At 40.4% G+C, this 27190-nt stretch overlaps 1 protein-coding gene across 1 annotated transcript in view; it reads right to left on the minus strand.

The window, feature by feature from the left end:
- The window catches only part of DPP10 (dipeptidyl peptidase like 10), a 992794-nt gene extending 971178 nt beyond the window's left edge, over positions 1–21616 (minus strand). The window contains exon 1 of the mRNA XM_053254262.1: positions 21285–21616. Coding sequence (XP_053110237.1) covers positions 21285–21344 — 60 coding nt within the window. The 5' untranslated portion in view covers positions 21345–21616. The remainder of the gene's footprint in view (positions 1–21284) is intronic.
- Positions 21617–27190: the final 5574 nt, after the last annotated feature.

A 27190-nucleotide genomic window follows, 5' to 3' on the forward strand; every position in this document is an offset into this window, starting at 1 on the left:
ATATATATGAAAAATGCCAACAAGGAAATAATGATCTGCTATTACAAGTCTCGTCCAACTAGAAGAGGTTATTTAAAAAGAATGTACCAGATTTGGAAAGAGAAGCATCCAGATACAGAAATAACAGAACAAAGGCTAGCAGACCAGAGAAGATTCATAATAAGAAACAAAGTATTCACAGGAGTTGAGCTGGAAGAACTGCAAAGAGCAACACAGGCTCAAGATATGGAAGAAGAATTACCACCAACTGAAGAAGTTGCTCAGGAGCAGGTGGAGGAGGTGTTGGAAATAGAGGATGCCACTGTTGCTGAACTGTTTCAAAATCAAAAACAGACAACCTCCCATTTGCCTTCACCTCAAAAACCCAAATGCCGTTTAACAGAAAAGCAACAAGAACTAAAGCAAAAAATAACTGTGTACATGAACCAAACAACCACCAGGGTTCGACTTCCAGCTCTAAAAACAGTTGCCAAAAAACAACTTACTCAGGCATTAAAAGATGTCAATGCTGCGCTTGCAGAAATAACAACCAAGAATTTGCAAGAAACAAACCAACTAATGTACAGTGCAGCAACAATAACAACACGAGAGCTTGGATATAAGATCAGTGGACCTTTAAAAAAAGAAAGCAGTACATCACTTAAATGGAAGATTAGATTAGAAAATAAAATCTCCAGGCTCAGATCAGATGCTAGTAAATTGAAAGATATGAAAGACAAGAAGCTGAAGAATGAAAACACCAGACAGTATCTGATCCAAAAATACCACCTAGATTCAAGGAAAATTAGAGAAGTCCTGGAAATAATAAAGCAGCAAATAACAGCAGTGTCAAAGAAGATTAGCAGATACGAAGCCAGAATCACACAACACAGACAGAATCTCCAATTCCAGTCGAATCAGAGACATTTCTACCAAAGCATAGAAGGAGAAACTGCAAGAAACCTAGAAACACCAAATAAAGACGAAACAGTGCAAATCTGGGGGAAATTATGGGACAATCCAATAGATTATAATAAAAAAGCAGGCTGGATGAAAGAGGTCAAAAAATGTAACCAACAAATGCAAGATCTAATAAAACACCAGAATTAATAAGTGAAAGAGCAAAGAAAATTAAAAATTGGACTGCTCCAGGCGACGATGAACTGCATGGCTTTTGGCTTAAACACCTAACAAGCCTGCTTAAACAACTATCAAAACTGTTCAATCACATTTTGCAACGAGGTGATATTGAACAATGGCTAACAACTGGGAAAACCCATCTCATCATGAAAGACCCAGCAAAAGGTGCAGTTCCAAGTATGTTCAAATGATTAACTGGAATAATAGCAGATGAAGTGATGCAACACTTTTTAACTAACAAACAGCTTCCAGTTGAACAGAAAGGAAATTGTCCAAACACCAGAGGCACAAAAGAACAGCTGCTGATTGACAAAATGATTCTAGAAAATTGCAAGAGAAGAAAAACAAATCGAAGTGTTGCAATGATTGACTACAAGAAAGCCTTGAACTCATTGCCTTACACATGGATACTAAAAGGTTTAGAAACAACTGGTGTCAGCAAAAACATTCAGATATTTATAAAAAAAGCTATGAGCATGTGGAGTACATCATTAACTTTCAATGGCGAGACACCTGGACAGGTTAGCATTAGAAGAGTCATTTTCCAAGGGGACTCACTATCCCGTCTGTTGTTTGTAATCGCCATGACCCCACTTTCACAAATACTAAACAAAAACAGGCCTCGGATACCAAACATCTAAAACATCAAGTCAAATAAACCATCTGCTGTACGTGGATGATCTGAAGTTGTATGGAAAGTCCCAGTCAGAAATTGAATCACTGCTAAACACTGTCCGTATATTCAGTAGCGATACAGCAATGGAGTTTGGACTAGACATGTGTGCTGCATTAATAATGAAAAGAGGAAAAATAACAAAAACAGAAGGAATAGAACAACCCAATGGAAGCAACATCAAGAACCTGAAAGAGAAAGAACATTACAAATACTTGGGCATTCTCCAGGCTGATAACATTGCACACACTGAAGTTAAAAGAAAAATTGGAATTGAATACATCAGGAGAGTTAGAAAAATCCTCAAGTCCAAACTCAATGGCGGGAACACCATACAAGCCATAAACACCTGGGCTATACCTGTTATCAGATACACTGCAGGAATAATAGACTGGACCCAGGCCCAGCTAGAGACGCTAGATCGTAAGACCAGGAAAATCATGACCATCAATCATGCTCTGCACCCCCGTCGTGATGTCGATAGGCTATACCTCCCTCGCAGCTCAGGTGGAAGAGGAATGCTGCAAGTCCATCAAACAGTAGAGGAGGAGAAAAGAGGAGTTGAAGAATATATAAGGGACAGTGAAGAAGATGCACTTCAAATGGTCAAGAACGAAAAACTATTCAACACCAATGAAAAAAAGCAGGCCTACAAGAAAGAACAAGTCAAGAACCGAGCAGATTAATGGAGAAATAAATCCCTGCATGGTCAATATTTGCAAAATATAAGTGGAAAGTCAGACATCACCAAGACCTGGCAATGGCTTAAGAATGGCAACTTGAAGAAAGAAAGAGAGGGTTTAATACTGGCTGCACAAGAGCAGGCACTATGTACAAATGCAATAAGAGCAAAAGTCGAAAAATCCACAACAAACAGCAAGTGACGCCTTTGTAAAGAAGCAGATGAAACCGTGGACCACCTAATCAGCTGTTGTAAAAAGATCGCACAGACTGACTACAAACAAAGGCATGAAAAGGTAGCAGGGATGATACACTGGAACATCTGCAAAAAATACAAGCTACCTGTAGCCAAACATTGGTGGGACCATAAAATTGAAAATGTTGAAGAAAATGAAGATGTAAAAATATTATGGGACTTCTGACTACAAACAGACAAACATCTGACACACAATACACCAGATATAACTGTAGTCGAGAAGAAAGAAAAACAAGTCAAAATAATCGACATAGCAATCCCAGGGGATAGCAGAATAGAAGAAAAAGAAATAGAAAAAATCACCAAATACAAAGATCTACAAATTGAAATTGAAAGGCTGTGGCGGAAAAAGACCAAAATAATCCCAGTGGTAATTGGCGCCCTGGGTGCAGTTCCAAAAGACCTTGAAGAGCATCTCAACACCATAGTGGCCACAGAAATAACCATCAGCCAATTACAAAAAGCAGCTTTACTGGGAACAGCCTATATTCTGCGACGATATCTATAACAGCAACAACATTGACAATAAAATTCAGCCATCCTACGTCCTTGGGAAGGACTCGATGTCTGGGTAAAACAAACCAGTCAATAACACCTGTCTGACTGTGTAAATAAAATAATAATAATAATAATCAACAGTACTACCCAATCTCAACTCTCTCAAGCAACCCAAAGGATACCATGATTGATAGTATCGAAAGCCTCAGAGAGATCCAAAATGATCAATAGAGTATACTACCTCTATCAATACCCAGTTGGAGATCATCCATCAGCCTGACCAAGACAGTCTCAACCCTGAAGTCCACCCAAAGGCCAGTTTGAAATGGGTCCAGATAATCAGTTTCCACCAAGACTACCTGGAGCTGAGGGGCAACCACCCTCTCAATGACCTTGCCCAATCATGCAAGATTGGAGACAAGTCTATAATTGGCTAACTCTCAGGGATCCAGGGAAGGTTTCTTCAAGTAAGGTCTAATAATAGCCTCCTTAAGCAAGGAGGCATCCTGCCCTCCCTCAGAGATGTATTTATAATATGTACCACACCATCTCTGATAGTATTATTGGCAGGTGAAATGAGCCAAGTCAGGCAACGGTCAAGGGGTGTGCACAAAACCACCTGGCCCACTTGGGTTCAATTTCAAACCAGGCCCAAACTGGACTGGTCCAGTTTGGCTTTTCTCCCCATCGACCCCCCCCCCCACGGTTTGGTTCAGTTTGGGGGGTGGGGGTTTCATGGGACTTTTATTTCAAAAAAAATTCTTTTTTTAACTTACCCCCTTTGGAGGACTTCTCTGAGGTGTCGGGAGGGTCCACGGCGTGTTCTGCAGCGGCCACACAGGGTCCTACTGCGCATGTGCAGCGGCCTCCAAAATGGGAAAAAGCCCGGAAAGGGCCAAAGACCACCTTAACTGGGTAGTCGGAAGACCACCTGAACTTTTGCATAAAGTAAGGCCGGCAGGGGGGAGGGGGAATCTCTGCTGACCCCCACCTCCCCGCCACCTTGAAGAAGCATCCCAGAGGGGGTAAGTTAAAAGAAAAAAGAGATTTTTTAAAAAATAGCTTGATGAACAGGGGTGTGGCTCGACCTCAAAGCTTTGAACTAGTTCATATTCGAACCTGTTTGCACACCCCTACGAGGGCCAAGAGAACAGGTGGTATGACATGCAGTCCAAAGCAGCTTGTTGACATCCTCAGGATTCACAAACTGAAAGTGATCCAAAGTGATCCGATAGAGGAGTTGCTGAACACCTCCCTAGTAGACTTTGCAATAAATGTGGAATCTAGTTCCTGAAAATAAGATATTTTATCAGCAAAAAGTCATTAAAAACATCAAAACAGAGTTTCCTACAAAGGAAGCTTCACATATCTTCAGCTGAGCCTGACATATTTCTCAGTTTTCCACAAACATTTTGAGCAGTGCTAGAAATGTCCTGTCCTTTTTATGTAGACCAGAACAGCTTAGGGGAAAATATTTCTTTGTTTAATTATTTCCCATCATTTGTCCCCAATTTTGCTTGTCTTTGTAACATTTTAACAGCATTCATTTTGTGAACCCTATTTTGGGTGGGATCATCCAATTGATTGATCCAGGAACAAGAATCCTAAACCAAGAGAAACCATGGCACTCTCTATAAGAAGTCCCCCCACCACCGAATTGTGGTAAGGTAAAATAACCTTACCACAATTCCTATTTTCTATCTGAAAACTGAATTGGTGGATATTCAACACAGTTTTGTATGGGTTCTATCTTCTGTAGACCTGCATCATGCATGGTAACCTGTAGCATCTGAGACACAGTAATTATCCTGTTATCTCATGATTGAGTAGGCATCCAGAAACAAAAAGGATCTGTAATTTGTATGCATTAAAATCATAATGAACATAGTGGTCTGGTGAGAAAGGAGCCACAGTTATAAAACACAAGGCACAGTTATGAAACATTAGAGAACTGACAAGTGTGAGGATATATGGGGAATCATCTCATAAGGTAGTACAGAGGAGGAAAACTATATACAGCTTTATCTTTTTGGTTTCTAGAAATAACATGGGGATATAATATAAAAGGTTCTCAGTGATAATTCTTTGCGAAAGGCAGATTTAGCCATATCTTAGGAAGAAACTATGTTTTTAAATAGGGTTTCTTTTCACAGACATTCACCCTAACCCTGCATTAAAAACACCTTTCTTGAAGCATGTCATTAATCTAAAAGCTATTAATGGTCAGTGCCATTAGTCATAGTGCATGTAGTTCAAGTGTAGAACAGATAATTACATATGTGCCAAGTATACATCCTTAAACGCATGCAACACTAAAGTTATGGAAAATATTACAGAGTGATGTTTTAAAAAAAACAAAAAACCAGTAGAGCAGTTTAAAACCAAACCAAACAGGGGAGTTCAAAATAGCCACATTTTACACAGACAGATGAAACGCAAAGTGAAAAACAAATAGAATAAACATGTCAAAATACTCCTACTGATAATCTATAAGGGTTTAATCTTGCATCAGGATGCACCCACTAATCCAGGAAACACTTAACCACACTACATTATCAATTGGACTATTTATATGCTCTTAAAATGCTAAATACACAATTATGAATTCTCAGAATGAAAGTTCAGTATGTTGCGGTATTGATCTCTAGAAGATGAGGTATACCATAGCATTTGAAAATAGAGGTGCTGGAAGTAAGCCATCCTTTAAAGTTATTTACAGGACATTTTCCTCCCGCTCTATGCGTCCCTTTCTTATCTAGTTTTACATACCATTTCTTTTTTTGTACCACTTTCAAATGATCTCTTTCTCCTCCACCTGACTTTAGTCAGGGCTCATAAAAGCCAATGTAATCTTGAGATCATCTATGCCATTTAAAGAATACTTTCTCATATATCAGAGGTAGAAAAATTCCATATATATATACTATACATATATATTGTAATTTTATTGGAAAACAGAGCTTAAAACCTTTAGTTAGCTGACAACTGCAGCTAAGACCTAGCTTTCAAGTAAACAAGAGCTATATTTTTTTTTTAAAAAAGCCAATATAATTATAATATAAGGTAGAATGCCAGTCAGGGAGGCGGTGCTTGCCAGTGTATTGCACAGTGTTGCATGCATGGCTATCTGCTTGAGAGGCAGACGTCATGGGTATGCACTCAGTGCAAAGAGCTTCTGGCTCTCAGGAAGTTCATTCCCTCGAAGCCAAGGTGGATGACCTGGAGAAGCTCAGGAAGAAAGAAAGGTATGTGGATGAGACCATCAGGGATGTGATAGAGGCATCCCACTCCCCAGCTGACAACTCCTCTGCTGTCACAGAGAATGAAGGTCTCAGGGAAGAAGGACATAAGTCTGAGGAGGAGGGGAATGCTCCCTTAGAAGGGACCCCTTCCTTTGGTGATATGCACAGAATTGGGGGTTGGGCACCTCCTAGTAGTGGGTGATTCAATTGTTAGGGGTATAGATAGCTAGGTTTGTGACTTGCGTGTAGATCTGCCTGGTGCAAATCTTGCGGAGACAGCTGTTGTGGTACATGTGGGCACCAACATGTAGGTCCTGGAAGCCAAATTCAGGCTACTAGGGAGCATACTGAAGTCCAGGACACCCAGGGAAGCGTTCTCTGAAGTGCAACCTGTTCCATGCACAGGGCAAGCAAGATGGGAAGAGCTGGGAGATCTCAACGAGTGGATGAGATGGTGGTGTCAGGAGGAGAAGTTTAGATTTGTTAGGCACTGGGATACATTTCGGGGCAAGTGAAGCCTATACAAAAGGGACTGGCTCCACTTGAACCAAGATGGAACCAAAATGCTGACGCAAAAGGTCACAGATCAGGTTTTAAAATGATGCCTGGGGGGTTGCCGACAGGAACTGGGTGGTATCTCATTCAGCAAGCAAAATCCCCTAAGGTGTGAGGCTGCAAACTTTTCAGATAAACCAAAAGGGGACAGTGTAGAACCAGAAGTACAGCAGATGGAAATACGGTGACTTGGTAGAAAAATTCCATATATGACAACTGGTCAAAAAGGAGAGATGACGGGAAAGGTGACAGCACACACCAATGCCAAGTAAGAGACTTGGCATATAGGTGTTTATATACCAATGCGGCATGCCAGAAGATGGTGAGCTCCAAGCAAAGATGGGTGAGCTGGAATGCTCAGCTACTAATGAAAACATAGATATAGTGAGCATAACAAAACCTGGGGGAATGGTGAGAACCAGTGGGATACTTTTATTCCTAGATACATACTCTACAGAAAGGACATGGAGGGGCAGACTGGGGGTGGAGTAGCACTGTACGTTAAAAATGGGATAGAATCCAACAAACTAGAAAACCTAGGAGGAAAAGAGTCCTCCACAGAAACATTATAGGTGACAAGGAGTGAAATAAAATGTTTTACTAGGGATGTGCTATGAAAATGCTGAGAGTGATCAAAAAGATCAAAATGGTTGAGAGTGACCTGTAGTTGGAGAACCAAATCAGAGAGGCGTCAAAGAGAGACAGAGCTGCAATAATGGATGACTTCAGTTATCCTCACATAGACTGGGCAAATGCATATGCAGGTACTGAGAGAGAGGCCAAATTTCTAGACACGCTAAACGACTGTGCCTTAGAACAGTTGGTTGCGGTATCAACCAGAGAGAAGGAGACCCCATACTGAAGCCTGACTGTTGCTGAGAAACTGGTGCAAGATGTCAAAGTTGTAAAACCATTAGGGTGTAAAACCCAAAGTTGTAAAACCATTAGGTAACCATAGTGTGATTCAATCCAGCTTAAATGTGAGCGGAGTATTGTCAAGGAAGCTTATAAAGCTGAAAGGGGAAATCAGGAGGGTCAAATCACACGAGAAAGCATACAAATTATTTAAAACCACAACAATAGAAACTCAGTTGGAATTATTATTATTATTATTTCTTGTTTACACATTCAGACAGATGTTATTGACTGGTTTGTTTTATCCAGACATCGAGTCCTTCCCAAGGACCTGGAAGGGCTGAATTTTATTATTATTATGTTGTTATTTTTATAGATATCATCGTAGAATATAGGCTGTTCCCAGTAAAGTTTCTTATCGGTAATTGGCTGATGGTGATTTCTGTAGCCCCTATGGTGTTGAGGTGCTCTTCAAGGTGTTTTGGAATTGCACCGAGGGCGCCAATTACTACTGGGATTATTTTGGTCTTCTTCAGCCACAGCCTTTCAATTTCAATTTGTAGATCAGTTGGAATTATTATTGATTGATTGATTGATTGATTTACACCAGGCATCCCCAAACTGCTGCCCTCCAGATGTTGCTGAACTACAACTTCCAGCATAACCAGCCATAAAAAATTGTGTCTAGGGATGCTGGGAGTTGTAGTTCAGCAACATCTGGAGGGCTGCAGTTTGGGGATGCCTGATTTACACTGTCAGACAGGTGGTATTGACTGGTTTGTTTTATCCAGACATCGAGTCCTTCCCAAGGACCTGGGATGGCTGAATTTTATTATCAATGTTGTTGCTGTTGTTATAGATATCGTCGCAGAATATAGGCTGTTCCCAGTAAAGCTGCTTTTTGTAATTGGCTGATGGTGATTTCTGTGGCCCCTATGGTGTTGAGGTGCTCTTCAAGGTCTTTTGGAAATGGACCTAGGGTGCCAATTACCACTGGGATTATTTTGGCCTTTTTTCTGCCACAGCCTTTCAATTTCAATTTGTAGATCTTTGTATTTTGTGATTCCCCCCCCGCCCCGCCCCCAATTTCTTTTTCTTCTATTATGCTATCCCCTGGTATTGCTATGTCGATTATTTTCACTTGTTTTTCTTTCTTCTCAACTACAATTATATCTGGTGTATTGTGTGGCAGATGTTTGTCTGTTTGTAGTAACAAGTCCTATAATATTTTTGCATCTTCATTTCCTTCAACTTTTTCAGTGTTATGGTTCCACCAATTTTTGGCTACAGGTAGCTTGTATTTTTTGCAGATGTTCCAGTGTATCATCCCTGATAACTTGTCATGCATGCTTTGTTTGTAGTTAGTCTGTGTGATCTATTTACAACAGCTGTTTAGGTGGTCCACTGTTTTTCATCTGCTTCTTTACAAAGCTGGCACTTGCAGTTTGTTATTGATTTTTCTACTTTTGCTTTTATTGAATTTGTTCTTAGTGCCTGTTCTTGTGCAGCCATTGTTAAACCCTATGTTTCTTTCTTCAAGTTGCCATTCTTAAGCCGTTGCCAGATCTTGGTGATGTCTGATTTTCCACTTTGTTTTATTGGTGTTTAATAGTTTCTCATTATTGACCATTTTAAGTGCATCTTCTTCACTATCCTTGATATATTCTTCAAGGCCTCTTTTCTCCTCCTCTACTGTTTGATGGACTTGCAGCATTCCTCTTCCTCCATAGCTGTGAGGGAGGTATCGCCTATCTACATCACTGCGGGGGTGCAGAGCATGATTGATGGTCATGATTTTCCTGGTCTTACGATCTAGCATCTCTAGCTCTGCCAGGGTCCAGTCTATTATTCCTGCAGTGTATCTGATAAAAGGTATAGCCCAGGTGTTTATGGCTTGTATGGTGTTCCCGCCATTGAGTTTGGACTTGAGGATTTTTCTAACTCTCCTGATGTATTCACTTCCAACTTTTCTTTTAACTTCAGTGTGTGCAATGTTATCAGCCTGGAGAATGCCCAAGTATTTGTAATGTTCTTTCTCTTCCAGGTTCTTGATGTTGCTTCCATTGAGCAGTTCTATTCCTTCTGTTTTTGCTATTTTCCCTCTGTTCATTATTAATGCAGCACACTTGTCTAGTCCAAACTCCATTCATATATCACTACTGAATATACGGACAGTGTTTAGCAGTGATTTGATTTCTGACTGGGACTTTCCATACAACTTCAGACCGTCCACGTACAGCAGGTGGTTTATTTGACTTGATGTTTTAGATGTTTGGTATCCGAGGCCTGTTTTGTTTAGTATTTGTGAAAGTGGGGTCATGGCGATTACAAACAACAGAGGGGATAGTGAGTACCCTTGGAAAATGCCTCTTCTAATGCTAACATGTCCAAGTGTCTTGCCATTGATTGTTAACTGTGTACTCCACATGTTCATTGTAAATCTCTGAATGTTTTTGCTGACACCAGTTGTTTCTAAACATTTTAGTATCCATGTGTGAAGCAATGAGTTCAAGGCTTTCTTGTAGTCAATCCATGCAACACTTTGATTTGTTTTTCTTCTCTTGCAATTTTCTAAAATCATTTTGTCAATCGGCAGCTGTTCTTTTGTGCCTCTGGTGTTTGGGCAATTTCCTTTCTGTTCAACTGGAAGCTGTTTGTTAGTTAAAAAGTGTTGCATCACTTCATCTGCTATTATTCCAGTTAATAATTTGAACATGGTTGGTGGGCAGGTTATTCGTCTATACTTGGAACTGCACCTTTTGCTGGGTCTTTCATGGTGAGATGCGTTTTCCCAGTTCTTAGCCATTGTTCAATATCACCTCCTTGCAAAATGTAATTGAACTGTTTTGATAATTGTTTATGAAGGCTTGTTAGGTATTTAAGCCAAAAGCCATGCAGCTCATCATCGCCTTGTGCAATCCAATTTCTAATTTTCTTTGCTCTTTCACTTATTAATTCTGGTATTATTATTAGATCTTGCATTTGTTGGTTTCAGCCTGCTTTTTTATTATAATCTATTGGATTGTCCCATAATTTCCCCCAGAATTGCACTTTTTTCGTCTTTATTTGGTGTTTCTATGGTTCTTGCAGTTTCTCCTGCTATGCTTTGGTAGAAACGTCTCTGTTTCGACTGGAACTCGAGATTCTGCCTGTGCTGTGTAATTCTGTCTTTGTATCTGCTAATCTTCTTTGACACTGCTGTTATTTGCTGCTTTATTATTTCCAGGACTTCTCTAATTTTCCTTGAATCTAGGTGGTATTTTTGGATCAGATACTGTCTGGTGTTTTCATTCTTCAGCTTCTTGTCTTTCATATCTTTCAATTTACTAGCATCTGATCTGGGCCTGGAGATTTTATTTTCTAATCTAATCTTCCATTTAGGTGATGTGCTACTTTCTTTTTTGACAGGTCCACTGATCTTATATCCGAGCTCTTGTGTTGTTATTGTTGCTGCACTGTACATTAGTTGGTTTGTTTCTTGCAAATTCTTGGTTGTTATTTCTGCAAGTGCAGCATTGACATCTTTTAATGCCTGAGCAAGTTGTTTTTTGGCAACTGTTTTTAGAGCTGGAAGTCAAATCCTGGTGGTTGTTTGGTTCATGTACACAGTTATTTTTTGCTTTAGTTCTTGTTGCTTTTCTGTTAAATGGCATTCGGGTTTTTGAGGTGAAGGCAAAGGGGAAGTTGCCTGGTTTTGATTTTGAAACAGTTCAGCAACAGTGGCATCCTCTATTTCCAACACCTCCTCCACCTGCGCCTGAGCAACTTCTCCAGTTGGTGGTAATTCTTCTTCCATATCTTGAGCCTGTGTTGCTCTTTGCAGTTCTTCCAGCTCAACTTCTGTGAATACTTTGTTTCTTATTATGAATCTTCTCTGGTCTGCTAGCCTTTGTTCTGTTATTTCTGTATCTGGATGCTTCTCTTTCCAAATTTGGTACATACTTTTAAAATAACCTCTTCTAGTTGAGACTTGTAATAGCAGATCATTATTTCCTTGTTGGCATTTTTTGTATATTTTTTCCAGTTAAGCGACGTTTCTGGCAGTAACCTTTCAGTCTCCACAGCCCTGGTTGCTCAACTGAAGATCCTGAGTCCTGTTGCCCACTTGCCACCAGATGTCCAGGGACTCCAGCACCTGGCGCGGTCCTTGTTGAACCGGTCAACGACCAATCTGGTATAGATTTATTAACGTTACGTCTCACGATATTGTTGATGGGAGAGGCTTCGTCAGGCTCTGGTGAGACCTGGTGAGACCTGTCCTGTATGGTTGGACCTCTGGCAAAGCTCTCACCTTTCTCAGAGCCTGCAAGCCCCACAACCACGCCAAGGTAGTGCCTCACTGAGGGCCAAGGTAGTGCTCACTGGGGGCCAAGTTAGTGCCTCATTGGTAGTGTGTAGATCAATTGCATTTCTGGGGGGGTGGGATTTGGATGTGCATGACTTTTGGAAATCTGCCTGGTTCTTTGCAAAGCTCTGCTGCCATTGTTGATATGTGATGTTGATGTTATTTGGGGTGGATTCGGGGCAGAAAGGGCACTATGGTGGCAAAAGAGTGGGTCAAGTGGTAGTGCCTCAATGGGTGCCTGCTGCCACCCAGATTCCAAAGGAATTGGGGAAAGGGCTGATTTCTTAGAAATTGTTGAAATTTACACGTCTTTAAGGTTTCCCCCCCTAAGGAATAATGGAGGTTTCAGCAGACCCATAACTCCACCTGGGCATCACCAGGATGGACGGGAGCGTGTGGTGGTGTGGTGCATGTAGGGTGCCAACCACCCCCATGGGTTGCTAACCCATGGGGTGCTGGGTTCTGTTGTTTCTGAGATGTTTTGAGTGTGGATTCTCTGGTAGCATATGAGAGTGAATTCATGGTTTGTTGTTGAAAATCTCTTATGCTACCAGAGAATCTATACTCAGAACACCTCATTCAAAGAAAGAGAGGCTAGCTAGTAACACATTCTGTAACTACAAAAAAGCAAGTCATAAAATTTTTCTTATGATAAAACTGGACAAATGGGGAAATCACATGTAGTTGTTAAAATCAGCCATCTTAGAGAATTGCAGCTTGCAAATACAGCCTTATATAATTAATTGAAACAGTCCAAGTATATTTATGTGTTTGGAGATTTTGCCTGGAAAACCTGTCTCGAAATTTTTTTGCAGATATTTTGGGGCATATCTCTCGATACCATCATTTCACCTATCCACAAATACTGCCTGCCAAATGACATGATAGGTAACAGCCAGGTTTATGGGTGACATCACTGAGTAGGAGGAGAAATGCCTAATTACTCAATATTGAAAATACCAACAGGGAAGGAGAAATCGAAGCTACACAGTCTATGCAAGGCTATTAGAGGCTAACCACACAGACAGTCTTCCCATTAGATGTCATTAGCTCATAATAGTGATGTGTGACATTTGTTGCACATTATATAGAATAAGTCTTAATGGTCCAAGCAATCCATTATATCTCGGAAGTAGACTTACTATATAGCTCTGTGTGTTTCAGCAGTGGTCTGGTCAGTTTATTTTAAAAGTGGAGGATTTGGCATATATTTTATGCATTAAACTGCAATAATTTTCCTGTGCACATTTTTGCATAAATGAAAGAATCATTGAAGTGTGTGTGTGTGTGTGTGTGTGTGTGTGTGTGTGTGTGTGTGAGAGAGAGAGAGAGAGAGAGAGAGAGAGACTGTCCCCATATCACATAGACACGTCTACTGAAAAAGGGCCCCATGTTGAAGCAATGAAATGGAAGCAACACTCTTGCTCACTGTAAAAAAAGTAAAGTGTGGATTCTGTGATAGCTAATGAGATTTCCAATGAAACACCATGAATCCACTCTAATTTGCTATCATAGAATCCACACTCAGAATACCTCAACAACAGAACCCTGTACCCCATGGGTTAGAAACCCATGGGGGTGGTTGGCACCCTATGTGCACTACACTACCACTCGCTCTGGGCCACCCCAGCACCCCCCAAGTGCAGTTATGGGGCTGCTGAAAGCTCCATGTATACCCTATGAGGAAAAACCTTAAAGACGCATAAATTTTAACAATTCCCCAGAAATCAACCCTCTGCCCAAATCCTTTGAAAAAATTCAGGTAGCTTCCTTGACCCTACCTGGCACTATCACCAACCCCACACTGCTCTAGGCTACCCTTTTGCCCCCCGCGTGAAGCTATACATTTGCTGACACTTCAATGCTTCTCTATGGGGAAAAACCTTAAAGACGCGTAAACTTCAACAATTCCCCCAAAATCAGCCCTCTGCCCAATCACTCTGAAATTGGGGTAGTAGCCTCCACCCATTAGGAACTACCACCCCACACCACTCTTTTCCCCAGATCCCATGCTATGCCTCCGAACTGCCCCAAAGACACTAAAACTTCAGAAATTCCCCCAAAATCAGCCCTCTGCCCAATTCCCCTGAAATTTGGGTGGTAGCCTCCATCAATTAGGCACTACCACCCCACCCCACTATTTTGCCCCTGGGACCCGAAATTCAAGCTGACGTCACATCAGACCTTTTTGCATTCAAATCAATGGAGGCAAAAAGGCGGGAAATTCAAAGAGACGTCATCCCGAATCACCCAAATTTTTTGGGCACAAATCAGGGGTGATTCTGCTCGGCCCCCAAAAATATCAGGGGACATCGGGGGTGATTCGGTTCGGACCCGAATCACCCGAAATTGCTCGTTTTGGGCACAGATCGATCTGTGCCCAAAACCTTTTGCACATCCCTAGAAAAGATGGGTTTTCAGGTGTTTTTAAAAACTTGCCAGAGATGGGGAGGATCGTATCTCAGCAGGGAGCGCATTCCACAATCTCAGGGCAGCGACCAAGAAGGCCTGTCTCTGTGTAGCCACCAAACAAGTTGGCGGTAACTGGAGACAGAGCTCCTCAGATGATCTCAATGGGCAGTGGGGTTCATAGTGAAGAAGACACTCTCTTAAATACCATGGGCCTAAGCTTAGGGCTTTAACTAGCACTTATAACTAGCACTTTGTATTTTGCCAGGAAACCTATTGGCAGCCAGTGAAGCTCCACCAGCAGAGGAGTAATGTGGTCTCTCTGAGATGACCCAGAGACCTGCCTGGCTGCCGCATTCTGAACCAACTGGAGTTTCCGGACTATATACAAAGGCAGCCCCACGTAGAACACATTACAAAAGTCAAGTTGGAGGTTACCAACAAATGTACCACTGTTTTGAGGTCACTGATCTTGAGAAATGGGAGTAGGTGGCTTATCAGCCGAAGCTGATAGAAAGCACCTCTGGCCACCGCCTCAACCTGAGAAATCAAGGAGAGGTGTGGATCCAGAAGTACTCCCAGACTGCGAACCTGTTCCTTTTGTGGAAGTGTGATCCCATCTAGAACAGATAGATCAAGATCATCTCTGGAGTTATGACCCCTTACAATAAGTACCTCCGTCTTATCTGGATTCATATTTCAAGATGTCATATTTCAAGCTGGTGAACTTTACCAAAGCTCAATTTCAGTTTATTTCAGAATAAGAAAGATCACATAAAGACCCATCAAGATCAAAATCCCTGTTTTTCCATCCTACAATCCACTCATAATTAGGCAAGAAAACATGGTAACAGATTCCTGATTTAGTGAAAAAATCTTCATTCATAATCCATTCAGAGCAATTCTCAGATGTCTTTCAACACATCTGCCTAATACTAGTTCCAAAGACAGACATCAGAATTAAAGTAGTTCACATGAGACTATCCTTTGAAGTATCTTGGTAGGATAGCAACTTACAAAATTACAATGTTTTAGCCTTGAAACTTATACAATTATTTGTAGACTTCTAAATTTATTTTCTATGGTCCATAACCCAATTATTTTATTTTTCTTCTATCAGCAAAAAGAGGCTCACATTTTTGGTGCAAGCTCATTTTCTTAACTTAAAGGTGAGCACACATTCCAGCCCCAGGTTTGTGACTTATGCTGCGGAAAGGAATGGACACTATAATTGATTGTAGCTTCCACATCCATACATTAGGTAGTGTCCCGAGAAGAAAGAAGGAAGGAAGGAAGGAAGGAAGGAAGGAACTTCTTTCCCTCATGAACATTTCCATTGTCAGAATAGTCAGACTGCAAGATTCATTGCTACAATTGTCTTTGGACATTCCCTGTTAAGCAAGTGGTCTGGGACTATGTGAGGGAATTCTCCATATGCCTGGACTTGGGAATTTGAAGCACTAAATCAGCACTTCTGGTTCCTGTAATGAGAAACAAGACCACCACCACAGAGGAAACTGTCATGAATCTGGAGTTATAGAGCAAATATACACCACAAATACTTCTAGTACAGAGAAACTGTAAATTCTAAAACCCAGTAACGAAGGGAAGCTTAGTGAGTGCGCCTTACTAAGCTACTGCAGTTGCATTCCATGATAAAACTTCTCACATGTCACTTCCCACATGTACATGTCCCCATTTTTGGAGTGTAGGATGCAAAACCACGAGGAAAATATCACAAAAATATCACATGAAGTCACCTTCAATGTGTTTTGTTTCCTTTCTACCATGAAAATGTAACTCCTAACTGTGAAAAGAAGGTGGGAGATATTGCTGCTGTGCAGTATCCACACTTCTTTGGGTACATTCACATTGGTGATATCAAGAGATTTACAGTGCTTGAATTTAGCAAGCCCAGACAATTCCATTTATTTTTTTAACAAGACAAGGCAAGCGTTAGCAGTTCTCTCCTTTGTGACACAAACTTCTCATTTTGCTATTTGCGAAGCATGAAGGTGCACTGCAGTGGTGCAATTCTGCCACAGGATCTAATTTAGTTGCAGCATTACAAGATGAGCCAAAAGTATAAAGAATAAAAACAAGTTCTTTGCCCAAGGGGTGGCTTCTGGAGTCAAGGTTGTAATGAAAGAGAAATAACGCAGGTATTTAGCATTCCCAGCTAGACCCTCAAAAGTTTTCCATGTTACAGATCTGAGGGGAAAATCATTATTCAGAGCACTACTCAGTGGAAAGATTTTCAAGTGTTTCAGAAAAATGCTGTATAATGAATCAGTTAAGGCAGTTTTACTATGAAGGTGGGAGTTTTATCTAAAATAAACTGAAAAGTTTGGACATCTCTCCAACTTCTTCTTTTTAATTTACAGAGTTCTAGTATGCCAGCCTTGATTCGCAAGGACATTATCAGGAGAGAAATCCCTTAAAAGGACTGTAATTTTATTTTTATGCTGTACATTTCCAGAGCCACACACATTATTCTTAATGTAAGTAAATGTTAGCTCATCAGTCATTGTTTGGGAATGCAAAAATGCATACAGCTATAAGGAGCTATCTCAGAATGAGCCAAATGACTTCCTTGTTGCTTATCTGACTAGCAGCAGCTTTCTGAGATCTCAAAGAGGACATTTCTCCCAGCCTTTCTACCTGAAATCCTTTTAACTGGAGTTGGTAGGGAATGAATCATTATGCTCAGAATATATGCTCATTCACTAGATCATGTGCCCACCAAAACACAGAAATCGACTTAGAGGAAACAATACCAATGAAACAGCATAAAAACTGTCACTACATTGACTCCCTTGTTGGGCCGATACAGGGTCTATCTATGAAAGCATGATTAGTATAATAATAAAAGCCCAATGTGTTCTGTTAAACTGTGGCATTCTTGCCAAGAAAATTGTACCCATAATTTTCTTACATGCTTTGCTGCTGCTCCAGACAATTATCAAACATTTGCTATTATATGTTCATTCATGAATATGTAGAACAACCTGCCAACATGACAATGCATGAGGAAAAGCAAAATTTCACCTGGCCCTAGCTCTCACCTGTTATGTAGTGATGCGTAGGAAGTAATAGGATGAGGACATGGATAAAATCAGAATCTTCTCTTCCTGTACAAATATCCTATCAATGGGTTCCAATGTACAGTTTTTCCAATGGATGGGATTTTTAATATTCCTAGTATTCCAATGTAATGGACACTAATATTCAACAGATATCTGCAGTTATTAAACAAAGCAATCAACTCTGAGACCAACACATCTTGATGATTAAAGAATTGGAGTTGTGTTTGATGCCTTAAGATGTAGAGGCTATTCTCAAGAGCAGCCTAGCTCAGCTGCCTTGGCTAAGCTGCTCATGTGGAGCACCAGGATCATTCACAATCCTGGCACTCCAGCCCCACCTGACTTTTAACCCTGGCCTTTAGCCAGAGTTAAAGGCATGAATACACCCAACACTGGGTTTTGTGTATGCATGCAGTCTGAGCATACACAGGCGCCTAGAACACCCAACTCCTGGTGGAATCTCCCAATGAACTGTTCCCGTTGTGCAGTGGATTTTGGGGTTCATGGGGGCTGGGAAAAGGAGTCCCAGCCTCCAGAGATCTGCACTGCATGGAGCAGCATGAATTGTGTGGATACACAGAGGCATGTCAAAGAGGCCATGGACGGTCATCTGGAGGGAAGTTAGATCCCTCCCTGCATTCTCCCTTCACCCACCCTCCCCACCCTAGGAATGATCATGTGCATAGCAATCATGGGCAATGATCATGGGCATAGCCTTGTAATGTCTCACTGTCTTCACTAGAAAGGCCAACCAGAATGCTTCACTGCTGCCTTGTTTTTGTGCACTGGCTGTCTTTTCTACAATTTTTTTCTCCCTTTGTCCCACCCCTGTCCTGTCTGTAAGTCTGTACAGAAGAGGCTCCTAGAACATGCATGTATGTATCCATGAAATAAAAAAAAGGAAAGAAGAACTACTGCAAGGATACAATTGTAGGACACAGGGCTGGCAATAGTGATGGCAGACTTACAATACAATAAGACCAAACCATGAGATACCATGAAATTCAAAGGAACATGGGGATGCATTATAGGTACACTATTCCAGACACCACAGAAGGTGTAGCCCAAGAAGAATCCTTCCAGTCAGAGCTGTGGAATATTGTGAGAACAAGGAGAAGCTTGGTGCCTTCTTAACCCTAAACTGGCTGTTGCCATTTCAGCTGTCCAAGCCAAACTATGACATATTGCTATCTACCCAGACTTTCTGTTCATCTTGCGTATTGAATTTCTGCTGTTCCTGGTCTGACATTCTTGGACCCAGTACTAATTTACCTCATCCTTGGTTTGATTTCATGGTAGAGTTACACACTAGAAATTTCCTCCTCAGCCCCTGTAAGTCTGCTTGGCTCACAGGTCCCATTCCTAAACTGCCCTCTGAAAAACTATTGTTTCTCACTTTAATGCCTGCATCGCTGTGTGTTTCAACTGACTGCTGAAATATGATTAAAGTGTGCTGTCGAGTCAGTGTCGACTCCCAGCAACCACAGAGCCCTGTGTTTGTCTTTAGCTCATTTGAAATAACACAACTAAGAAGACAATTCAAAGAGCTTGTGCTTTTCAACTACTGAAACATCCTGTAACCTAACTTCATAGGTATGTCAAATTGGTGCAACCATTTGCTTAGCACTGCAGTAGCTTGAATGTTACACCTGACATCATAAAGAGAGAAGCAAATCAAAAGGTTTATCTTAGGCATTGTTGTTCTTATTCTGGTGGTACAATAAAGAAACTTGTGCCCAAATGCAATTCATAATTATTCTCTCCCTCCCTCTGTCTGATATTGACTAGTCAGAGATCTTAAAAATGTCATAGCAACATGTTTGTACTTTCCTTCTTGTCAAGTTCATTTAATAAGTGTTGCTCCAATGAAAAATTAGTTTTAGCTTAGTAGATATTATATAGGCACCACACTGCATTGCACATCCTTCAGTCAGTACTCACAATGTTAGAACTGCAGACTCTTGAGTTGAAGTTGATTGAATTCTAGATTCAGCATTAAGAGGTCCAGATCCAATGCAATTCATAGAATTTGCTTTTCATATACAAACATGATATAAGTGAACATTTGGGTTTCATAAATAACATTACAAATCATGTGGGCTGACTATCATGGCCACTGATGTTATGTTCACTTGGGTATATCAAATTGAAATATTTACACATACAAGAATGCAGTGTCATATTGGCTATGTCCTGTTCAGACATATTAATATTAAAAGGCTTAATTTGTTCTAGAAATTGGTTGTAATTGCACAACAGTCATTAATTTCATTATTTACAGAAAAGAGACCATAACCATCCCTTTGGACATGAAGCATCTGGATTTCTGCCACAATACAAATGGCCCAATCTGATACACATTGACTTAAAAGGGAGTCCCTGCATTCAGTGGAATGTTCTCCCAAATAAGTGAGCCATGGACTTGCGTTCTGGGTGGTATAAAAATATGCTAAATAATAAACAAACAAACCTTGGCATTTGTATTCACTCTCTGCTATAATTTTGCAGACTAGGCATTCTGTGTAATATTGTTCTATGCTGTGCACTTAGGGGACTTACACATTTTGTATTACAACACATAAAATACCTGTTCATGTATAATGGCCATAACATATAAAAGAAAGGAGCATTGTATAGGATATTCTTTTTCCTTACAACAGAGAAAACATATGTATAGAAATCCCTTTAACTCCAAAAAGCAGTTTATATTATACCTTGGCTGAAATGTCATTTTTTACTCATGTACACTTACTTTAGGATAGATAATTTGGTATAAAAATCAGTGCAATGTTTGCCAGCCCTCTTCACTGCAATATTGGAAATGTCTATCATTTGTCATATATCTACATACACGTGGCTCCAATGCAGAGTAAGCCAAAATGATGAGAGAGCTTATTTCATATTGTTAACTGATCAATCCACATCATTCAAGACTGTCCACCAAATGACAGGGCCATCAATAAAATGCCAGCTTTCCACTAGACACTTAAGCTATCCCAAAAACACTTCCAATTAACAAGCCACCAGCAAGCCAACTGTGTCCCATTTCATTTCAGTTTGGCTCACATATCAATTCATATAACTAAACTGACCTTACAGTGAAAGTGATTGACAAGAATTCAGCAACCCAATGCCTGGGGCATTTTATATCATATACAAAGGATTGCAAGAAACTAAAGGAAATAATCAAACAGGTTGCCAGTTCTGTGCTGTGGTGTTTCTCTGCCTGTTTTGTCTGCCTATCATCACAGAAAGTATTAGCAAGCATACCAAACTTGGTATTCACAATTATGATTTGCTAGTAATCAAACCTGGAAAAATAGCTGACCCTGATATGCTAAAGTGAAAGCAACAAAAACCAATGCAAGTCTTATTCCAATAATTCAAAATGCAAAGACCCAAGACTCATTTTGCACTCCAAAGGCAAACCAAAGGGACTCCATGGGTAGTCCAGCAAAGATACCAGTATGAAATAATGGTGAAACAATTGTCCCAAAAATTGTCCCAGCATTAAATTAAACCATATGCATATACAGCCACCTCCTGAATAATGCATTTTTCATACCTTGATTGCCTTGGAAGACTGACACTTGACGTGATGGGACACAGTTGCAGTTTGGTTCATGTTTCAGCACCCTGGATAGGGCACAATCCCACAAGGAGTTATAGGGCTAACCGTTAGAAATCCGTTCTTCCAGCTCGGACTTCTGCCGTTGCTCTTTTTCAGGAGTATTTATGACTCTAGCGACTGAGATTCTGTCAGATTTACATGAGTCTATATTTCAGCCTTAAAGTCGAGCATGCATTTGATTAATCATTTTTTATGTTTCTGAAGCTGTGCACAGAGAGAGCTCAAACGCTGCTTCCATTCACTTGTACTGTACCTCTCCAGCACTGAGAATGTGACAGCTCCTCAGCGCAGCCAATGATCTCGATTCTCTGACTCTCCGTCCCTTTGAATAGAACAGACCGGCAAACTGCATTAGTCTCTACTGCAGCCCACTTGCTTAAAGAGGCACTCTCTCCTCTCTTTGCTTGGAATTAAAATAGCGACAGTATAATCATATATTAGCCATCATGTTTTAACTGCATAAACACCTCCCCACCAATAAACAGGGCTTCAGTACAACCATTCATTTCACTTTTATTAGATGATCATTGGATATTAGCTGCAATCCATGCAAAGCACAAGACAACCCTTGTAACTGATTGCATAAAGGCCTCACCACCCCACCTAATTTAATTCACCTTTGGGGAGATCTGAAGGAAACAAGTTATCTTCAATCACATTTGGTCAATCCTTTACCCATGATGTTTGCATTTCTGGGGGGAAAGGCTAAGTGTTTAGAGTCTCTTTGTGTACAGAACCCCTAGTTAGTATGATGCGGAATAAAATTAAATACCTACAATAATCCCTCATAACTTTAGATGCATCTGTTAAGAGCTGCAGCAAGATAGCTATCTTTCATGTGGCCAGTTCCCATTCCCTGCTGCAAATTAAAATGAGAAGAAATGGGAAGGTGTGGGAAGATGAGCAAAATTGCTGGCAGGATGAAAAACTGCACCGGTGAAATGACCAAGCCATCAAATACCGCAGAAGCTGAAGTGTAAGCATTAGCAAAACACACACACACACCAGAAGTGACACTGGCTGACTGGCAGTGCAATGTTATGCACATGGTGGAAGAGAACATTTGTGCAGTTGCCTGAGTGCTCTTGCAAGAGTGTAAACAAGTGGAGTTGCGTGACAGTGCAGTCATTGTACATAATGGCTACACCATCACGCAATTCTATTTATGACATTTAAATATTTGCACAACTGTGCAAACATTGTGCCCCACAGCATGCATAATGATATGAAGTATATCAGCCACTATGGCTTATTATGGGCATAATTTATGCTGTAAAAAGTTCATGTCTTGTTTATTATGACCACTTTCAAATTCTTGATTGTCCCCCTTAGTTCCTGGTTCATAAGTTTAATTTGATTGCTTTACTTTTCATGATATTAGATGTTCAGCTCATGACAATATTCTCAAAGAAGAATATTAATATCAATAGTTGTTTGGTCCATTTAGTCATCCAGCCTTATAATGCATCTGAATCCAGTACCACTGATGAAAATGTTAGATTCAGTTTTATCTTCTGGTACAAAATTATTTAGAAGAAAACTAAAGAATTTACTCAAGTACTAAAATGGAGTTTGCCAACCTTTCATATCAGGGGGCAAAGCATTGCAGCCCAGCTCACAGAATTATCCTTCCTTAAGATTATCTTGTCTCTGTTTTCCTCCCTTAAAAATGCTTTCTGGACCCCTAAGCATTTCATCAAATTAATCTGTCCATGTCACTTTGGGACTAACACAGGAAACACAGACCTAAGAGGCAAATATTTTAGGAACATTGCTTCATTATTGGAACAATGTATAGAAGACTCATTAAAAGCTCATTTTTACTCACCACCACATCACAGGGTCCTGATTTAAAACAACTCTTCTTATATAGACATGGTTTTCCAAAAGTAGTAGAAGAAAGTGTTTTGTGGCTTGTGATAAAGAATGGGTTTCCAACCTACCGTCAAAACAAAAAGCATTATTCAAAGTAGGTAATTTTTATTATAATTATTATTATTATTATTATTATTATTATTAATAATGATAATTTATAATAATAATTATTATTATTATTAGTTGTCAAAGTAGCAGTAGTCGTAACAGTAGCAGTAATATCCCATTACGCAGGTCTTCAATTTATTGATTGATTGATTAAGTGCTGACAAGTCGGTGTCGACTTTCAGCGACTACATAGATGGATTCTATCCAGGATGATCTATCTTCAACTTGGCCTTTAAGGTCTCTCAGTGGTGCATTCATTGCTGTCGTAATCAAGTCAATCCACCTTGTTGCTGGTTATCCTCTTTCCTTCAACTTTTCCTAGCATTATGGACTTCTCAAGGAAGCTGGGTCATTGCATAATGTGTCCAAAGCATAATAGTTTGAGCCTAGTCATTTGTGCCTCAAGTGAAAATTCTGGATTGATTTGTTCTATGATCCATTTGTTTGTTTTCCTGGCTGTCCATGGTATCCTCAAAAGTCTTCTCTAGCACCAAAGTTCAAAAGCGTAAATACTTTTTCTATCTTGCTTCTTCAAATTCCAGCTTTCACATCAATAGATATCATGGGGAAAACCATGGTCCGAATGATTCTAATCTTTGTAGGTATAGACATGTCACAGCATCTAAATATCCTTTCTAAGGCCTTCATTGCAACTCTACCAAGTGCTACTCTGCAGTATATTTCTTGACTGCTGGATCCTTTACTGTTCATGGTCGACCCTAAAAGGCAGAAGCTATCCACCTCTTCAATGTCTTCATTATCAATTCTCAGGCTGGTTGCTGTACCCGTTGTCATTAGTTTAGTCTTCTTTACATTTAGTCGTAATCCCATTTTTTTCACTGTGCTCCTTGACTTTCATTACTAGAGCTTGGGGATCATCCACATTCTCAGCTATTAGGATGGTGTCATCAGTGTAGCACAAGTTATCGATGTTTCTTCCTCCAACTTTAAAACCACACTCCTCATCTTCTTCCAGTCCAGCTTCTCTCTGTATATATTCAAAAGAGCTGATAGATTTCATACGACTGTGTTGCTTCTCTTTTATTTATTTCTCTCTTGAGATGCTACCCTGTTACCATTCCAATAGCCAGGGTAGGGAACAGGGTAGTCTCTCCTCAGAAAACATTTCATCACAGCCATTTGGGTTACCTCTACCTCTTCAGCCTGCAGGATAGGGCTCTGCTTATGCAGAAGACTACAGAAAACTGCCATCCTCACCCAGAGCCTGAACTAGTGGCTGATCTCCTTCTGCAAGTCAGCAGGCAGTGGATACTCCACTGCTGAAGCCCTAAGAAGGTAGGCTGGGTTGCCATGTCCCTAGAGACCCCACCACCTTGGTACATGTGCCAGCTCTGGTTGCATAGTGACCCTCTGGTTGTGCTCAACACTTTTGTGGCTAGTCTTATGAGACCCCGGCTGCAGGGCCAACTCAGGAACTTCCGGATGCCAGTGCAGAGCATCCCAGACCACGCCCATCCCAAATTATGCCCACCTCTCCCCATCATGGTTTTAAGTCAGCTAACAGCATCTTTTAAAACCATAAACAATTACATCTAAAAGAAACATACTGTAGACACCAGCAACAGCCACTGGAGAAATGCTGTGCTGGGGATGAATAGGGCCAGTTGCTCTCTCCTTGCTAAACATAAGAGAAGACACCACTTTAAAAGATGTCTCATTGTTCAATTAGCAAGGGTCTTTTGAATGCATTCTTGTATGTACTATTTCGGACCCAACGTGAACATAGCTGGAACTTTAAAATCTGGCACAAATTCCATTTGTGCAGAATTTGACAGCATCTCTGGTTAGCAGTGTGTGCCAATTCATTTGGGTTACCATTGCCATTACCACTGCCACCACTATTCAGATGAGATGTATATTAAAACACCAAATACATCATATTGGGAAAATAAAGCCTCCTTTTCTGTCCCATCTCAAATTAAAGTGGAAAATTAACATGTAAAAGCTATTCCCAGAAAATCAGTGTCGGCACTGGAATCTGAGCAGTCCACAGATGCCAAATAGCTGGAAGCTGAGGGAGTACTGGAAGAGAACCCACAGAAAGGCCTAGGCAAAGTCTAGGAAGCAGGTCCATTTGGAGGTAGTATGACAATCTTGACAAGAAGGCAAAGGGTTCATTCTAAAGGGAGATGGAATAGGCAGGTGGAGAGGTAAGGAGAGAGACCAAAGAGTAAACAGCTAATGCTATAGGCATCTGTCTGGCAGGATGTTACATATGCCCTTGCCCCCAGCGAGAGATAAAGACTAAAGAACTAGAAAGACATCATTTCATATTTAACAAACTGTGGCATGCAGTGTCTGAAGCAAATGAAATTCATTGCTAAGAGTTTGAGTAGATCTAAGTATGCACTGATTTTTATGAGAGCCAATAAGAACTTTATAGGGATCTTTATGTCCTGTTTCATGCTTTTGCTAAAAACTGATTTTCTGTGTAAATCCCCCCCCCCACGCAATGTGATCTAAATTGCATGCCTTGAAGCTGTCAAATAAAAATGCTTCTTCAGATAACAAAGGATGGTGGTTCAGGGGGGCAGCCAAAGACGTACTGCATGATCAATAACTTGCTGGCATTGTTTTTGGATGGACTTCTACAAAATGTTAATTTATCTATCCCTAGGAAGCATAAATTTCACTGATTAACCTCTCAGTCTTCTTTGATCTAACCTAATTACAGTATAAGCCCAACAAGTGTGATCGGGAATGATAATGACTCTTTAAATGCTCCATTAATCATTACAAAATATTGAAAGGACAATGTGATCAATAGAAGGGGATTCTACAAATTAGTGGCTGAAATCCTCTGCAGGGCTGTTGTGGTGCTCACTCTTGGGCTCACAGCATTCATTCCCAGCCTTTCCTTTCTTTTATGTAGTATTTAATACTTTGCAGTACATGTAATCCTCTTTGGTATGCCACCTAAAGACATCCAGTTATTAACACTGTACCTTTTTTGCTGCCTGCTAATGTGCATATTGCTGCTTGTTTGTTCCAGAAGGAGAAAGAAGAGAATTTTAAACAACCCAGTGCCTTTGGGCTGTAACAGAAAGGATTCCAAAAAAATTGGAGAGAATGCAAAAGCTAAGCACAGATGCCTAGGTTTCACATTATGGTAGGGTATTTTTTAAAAAAACAAAACAAAAAACACCACCATGTAATAATGGTTCTGTGCTCAACAACCCTGAGCGAACATTGCACAAACCTCCTTCCTTAAAGACAGAAAATGATTATGAAAGTCCCATAAATTTAGCGGATAGTATTGCCAAAACTTATGTTGTTCAAAGCTCTGCAGAAAAAGCCTATCAACAGCAACTGCAGGACACTAATACCATGATTGCAGTCATCTAATTAGAGAGACTATTCCCTAAAGCACTTGATCATTATTCAGATCTTTCAGTACCCTGCTGTTAATACTATAATTCCCAGTATTGTTCCCTTGCCACACATCTTTACCTCATTCTTACTTCCAAAGCCTTATGTGCTTCTTTTCCAACAGTGCCAAAGTCAAAAAATTTCAAATTATAATATGCTTAATGGATATGATTGCAAAAGAGATGAGCAAACCAATATCTTAAGTTTTGATAGCCAAGGGATACCAAGGGATTCTTCCTATTGCTATTTGCTTCCCTTTGATAAAATGCTCTTAGGCAATATTTTCTTCTTTTATTGCTTCTCGTATGCGCTGTGAGCTGGACTGTGGTCTCACTGTACTTTGGCAGCTATTAACATCAAGAGAACTGCTTCTAATTAGTACTATGGGAAAAAATAAGGCTTTATGAATAATTGTATGGCAGATTTCTAGATTATGGATAACCCTCTAGTGGCAAAGAGCAAAGTCA

This window comes from Hemicordylus capensis, chromosome 1 (genome assembly GCF_027244095.1).
Source record: "Hemicordylus capensis ecotype Gifberg chromosome 1, rHemCap1.1.pri, whole genome shotgun sequence".
Classification (NCBI taxonomy): Eukaryota; Metazoa; Chordata; class Lepidosauria; order Squamata; family Cordylidae; genus Hemicordylus; species Hemicordylus capensis.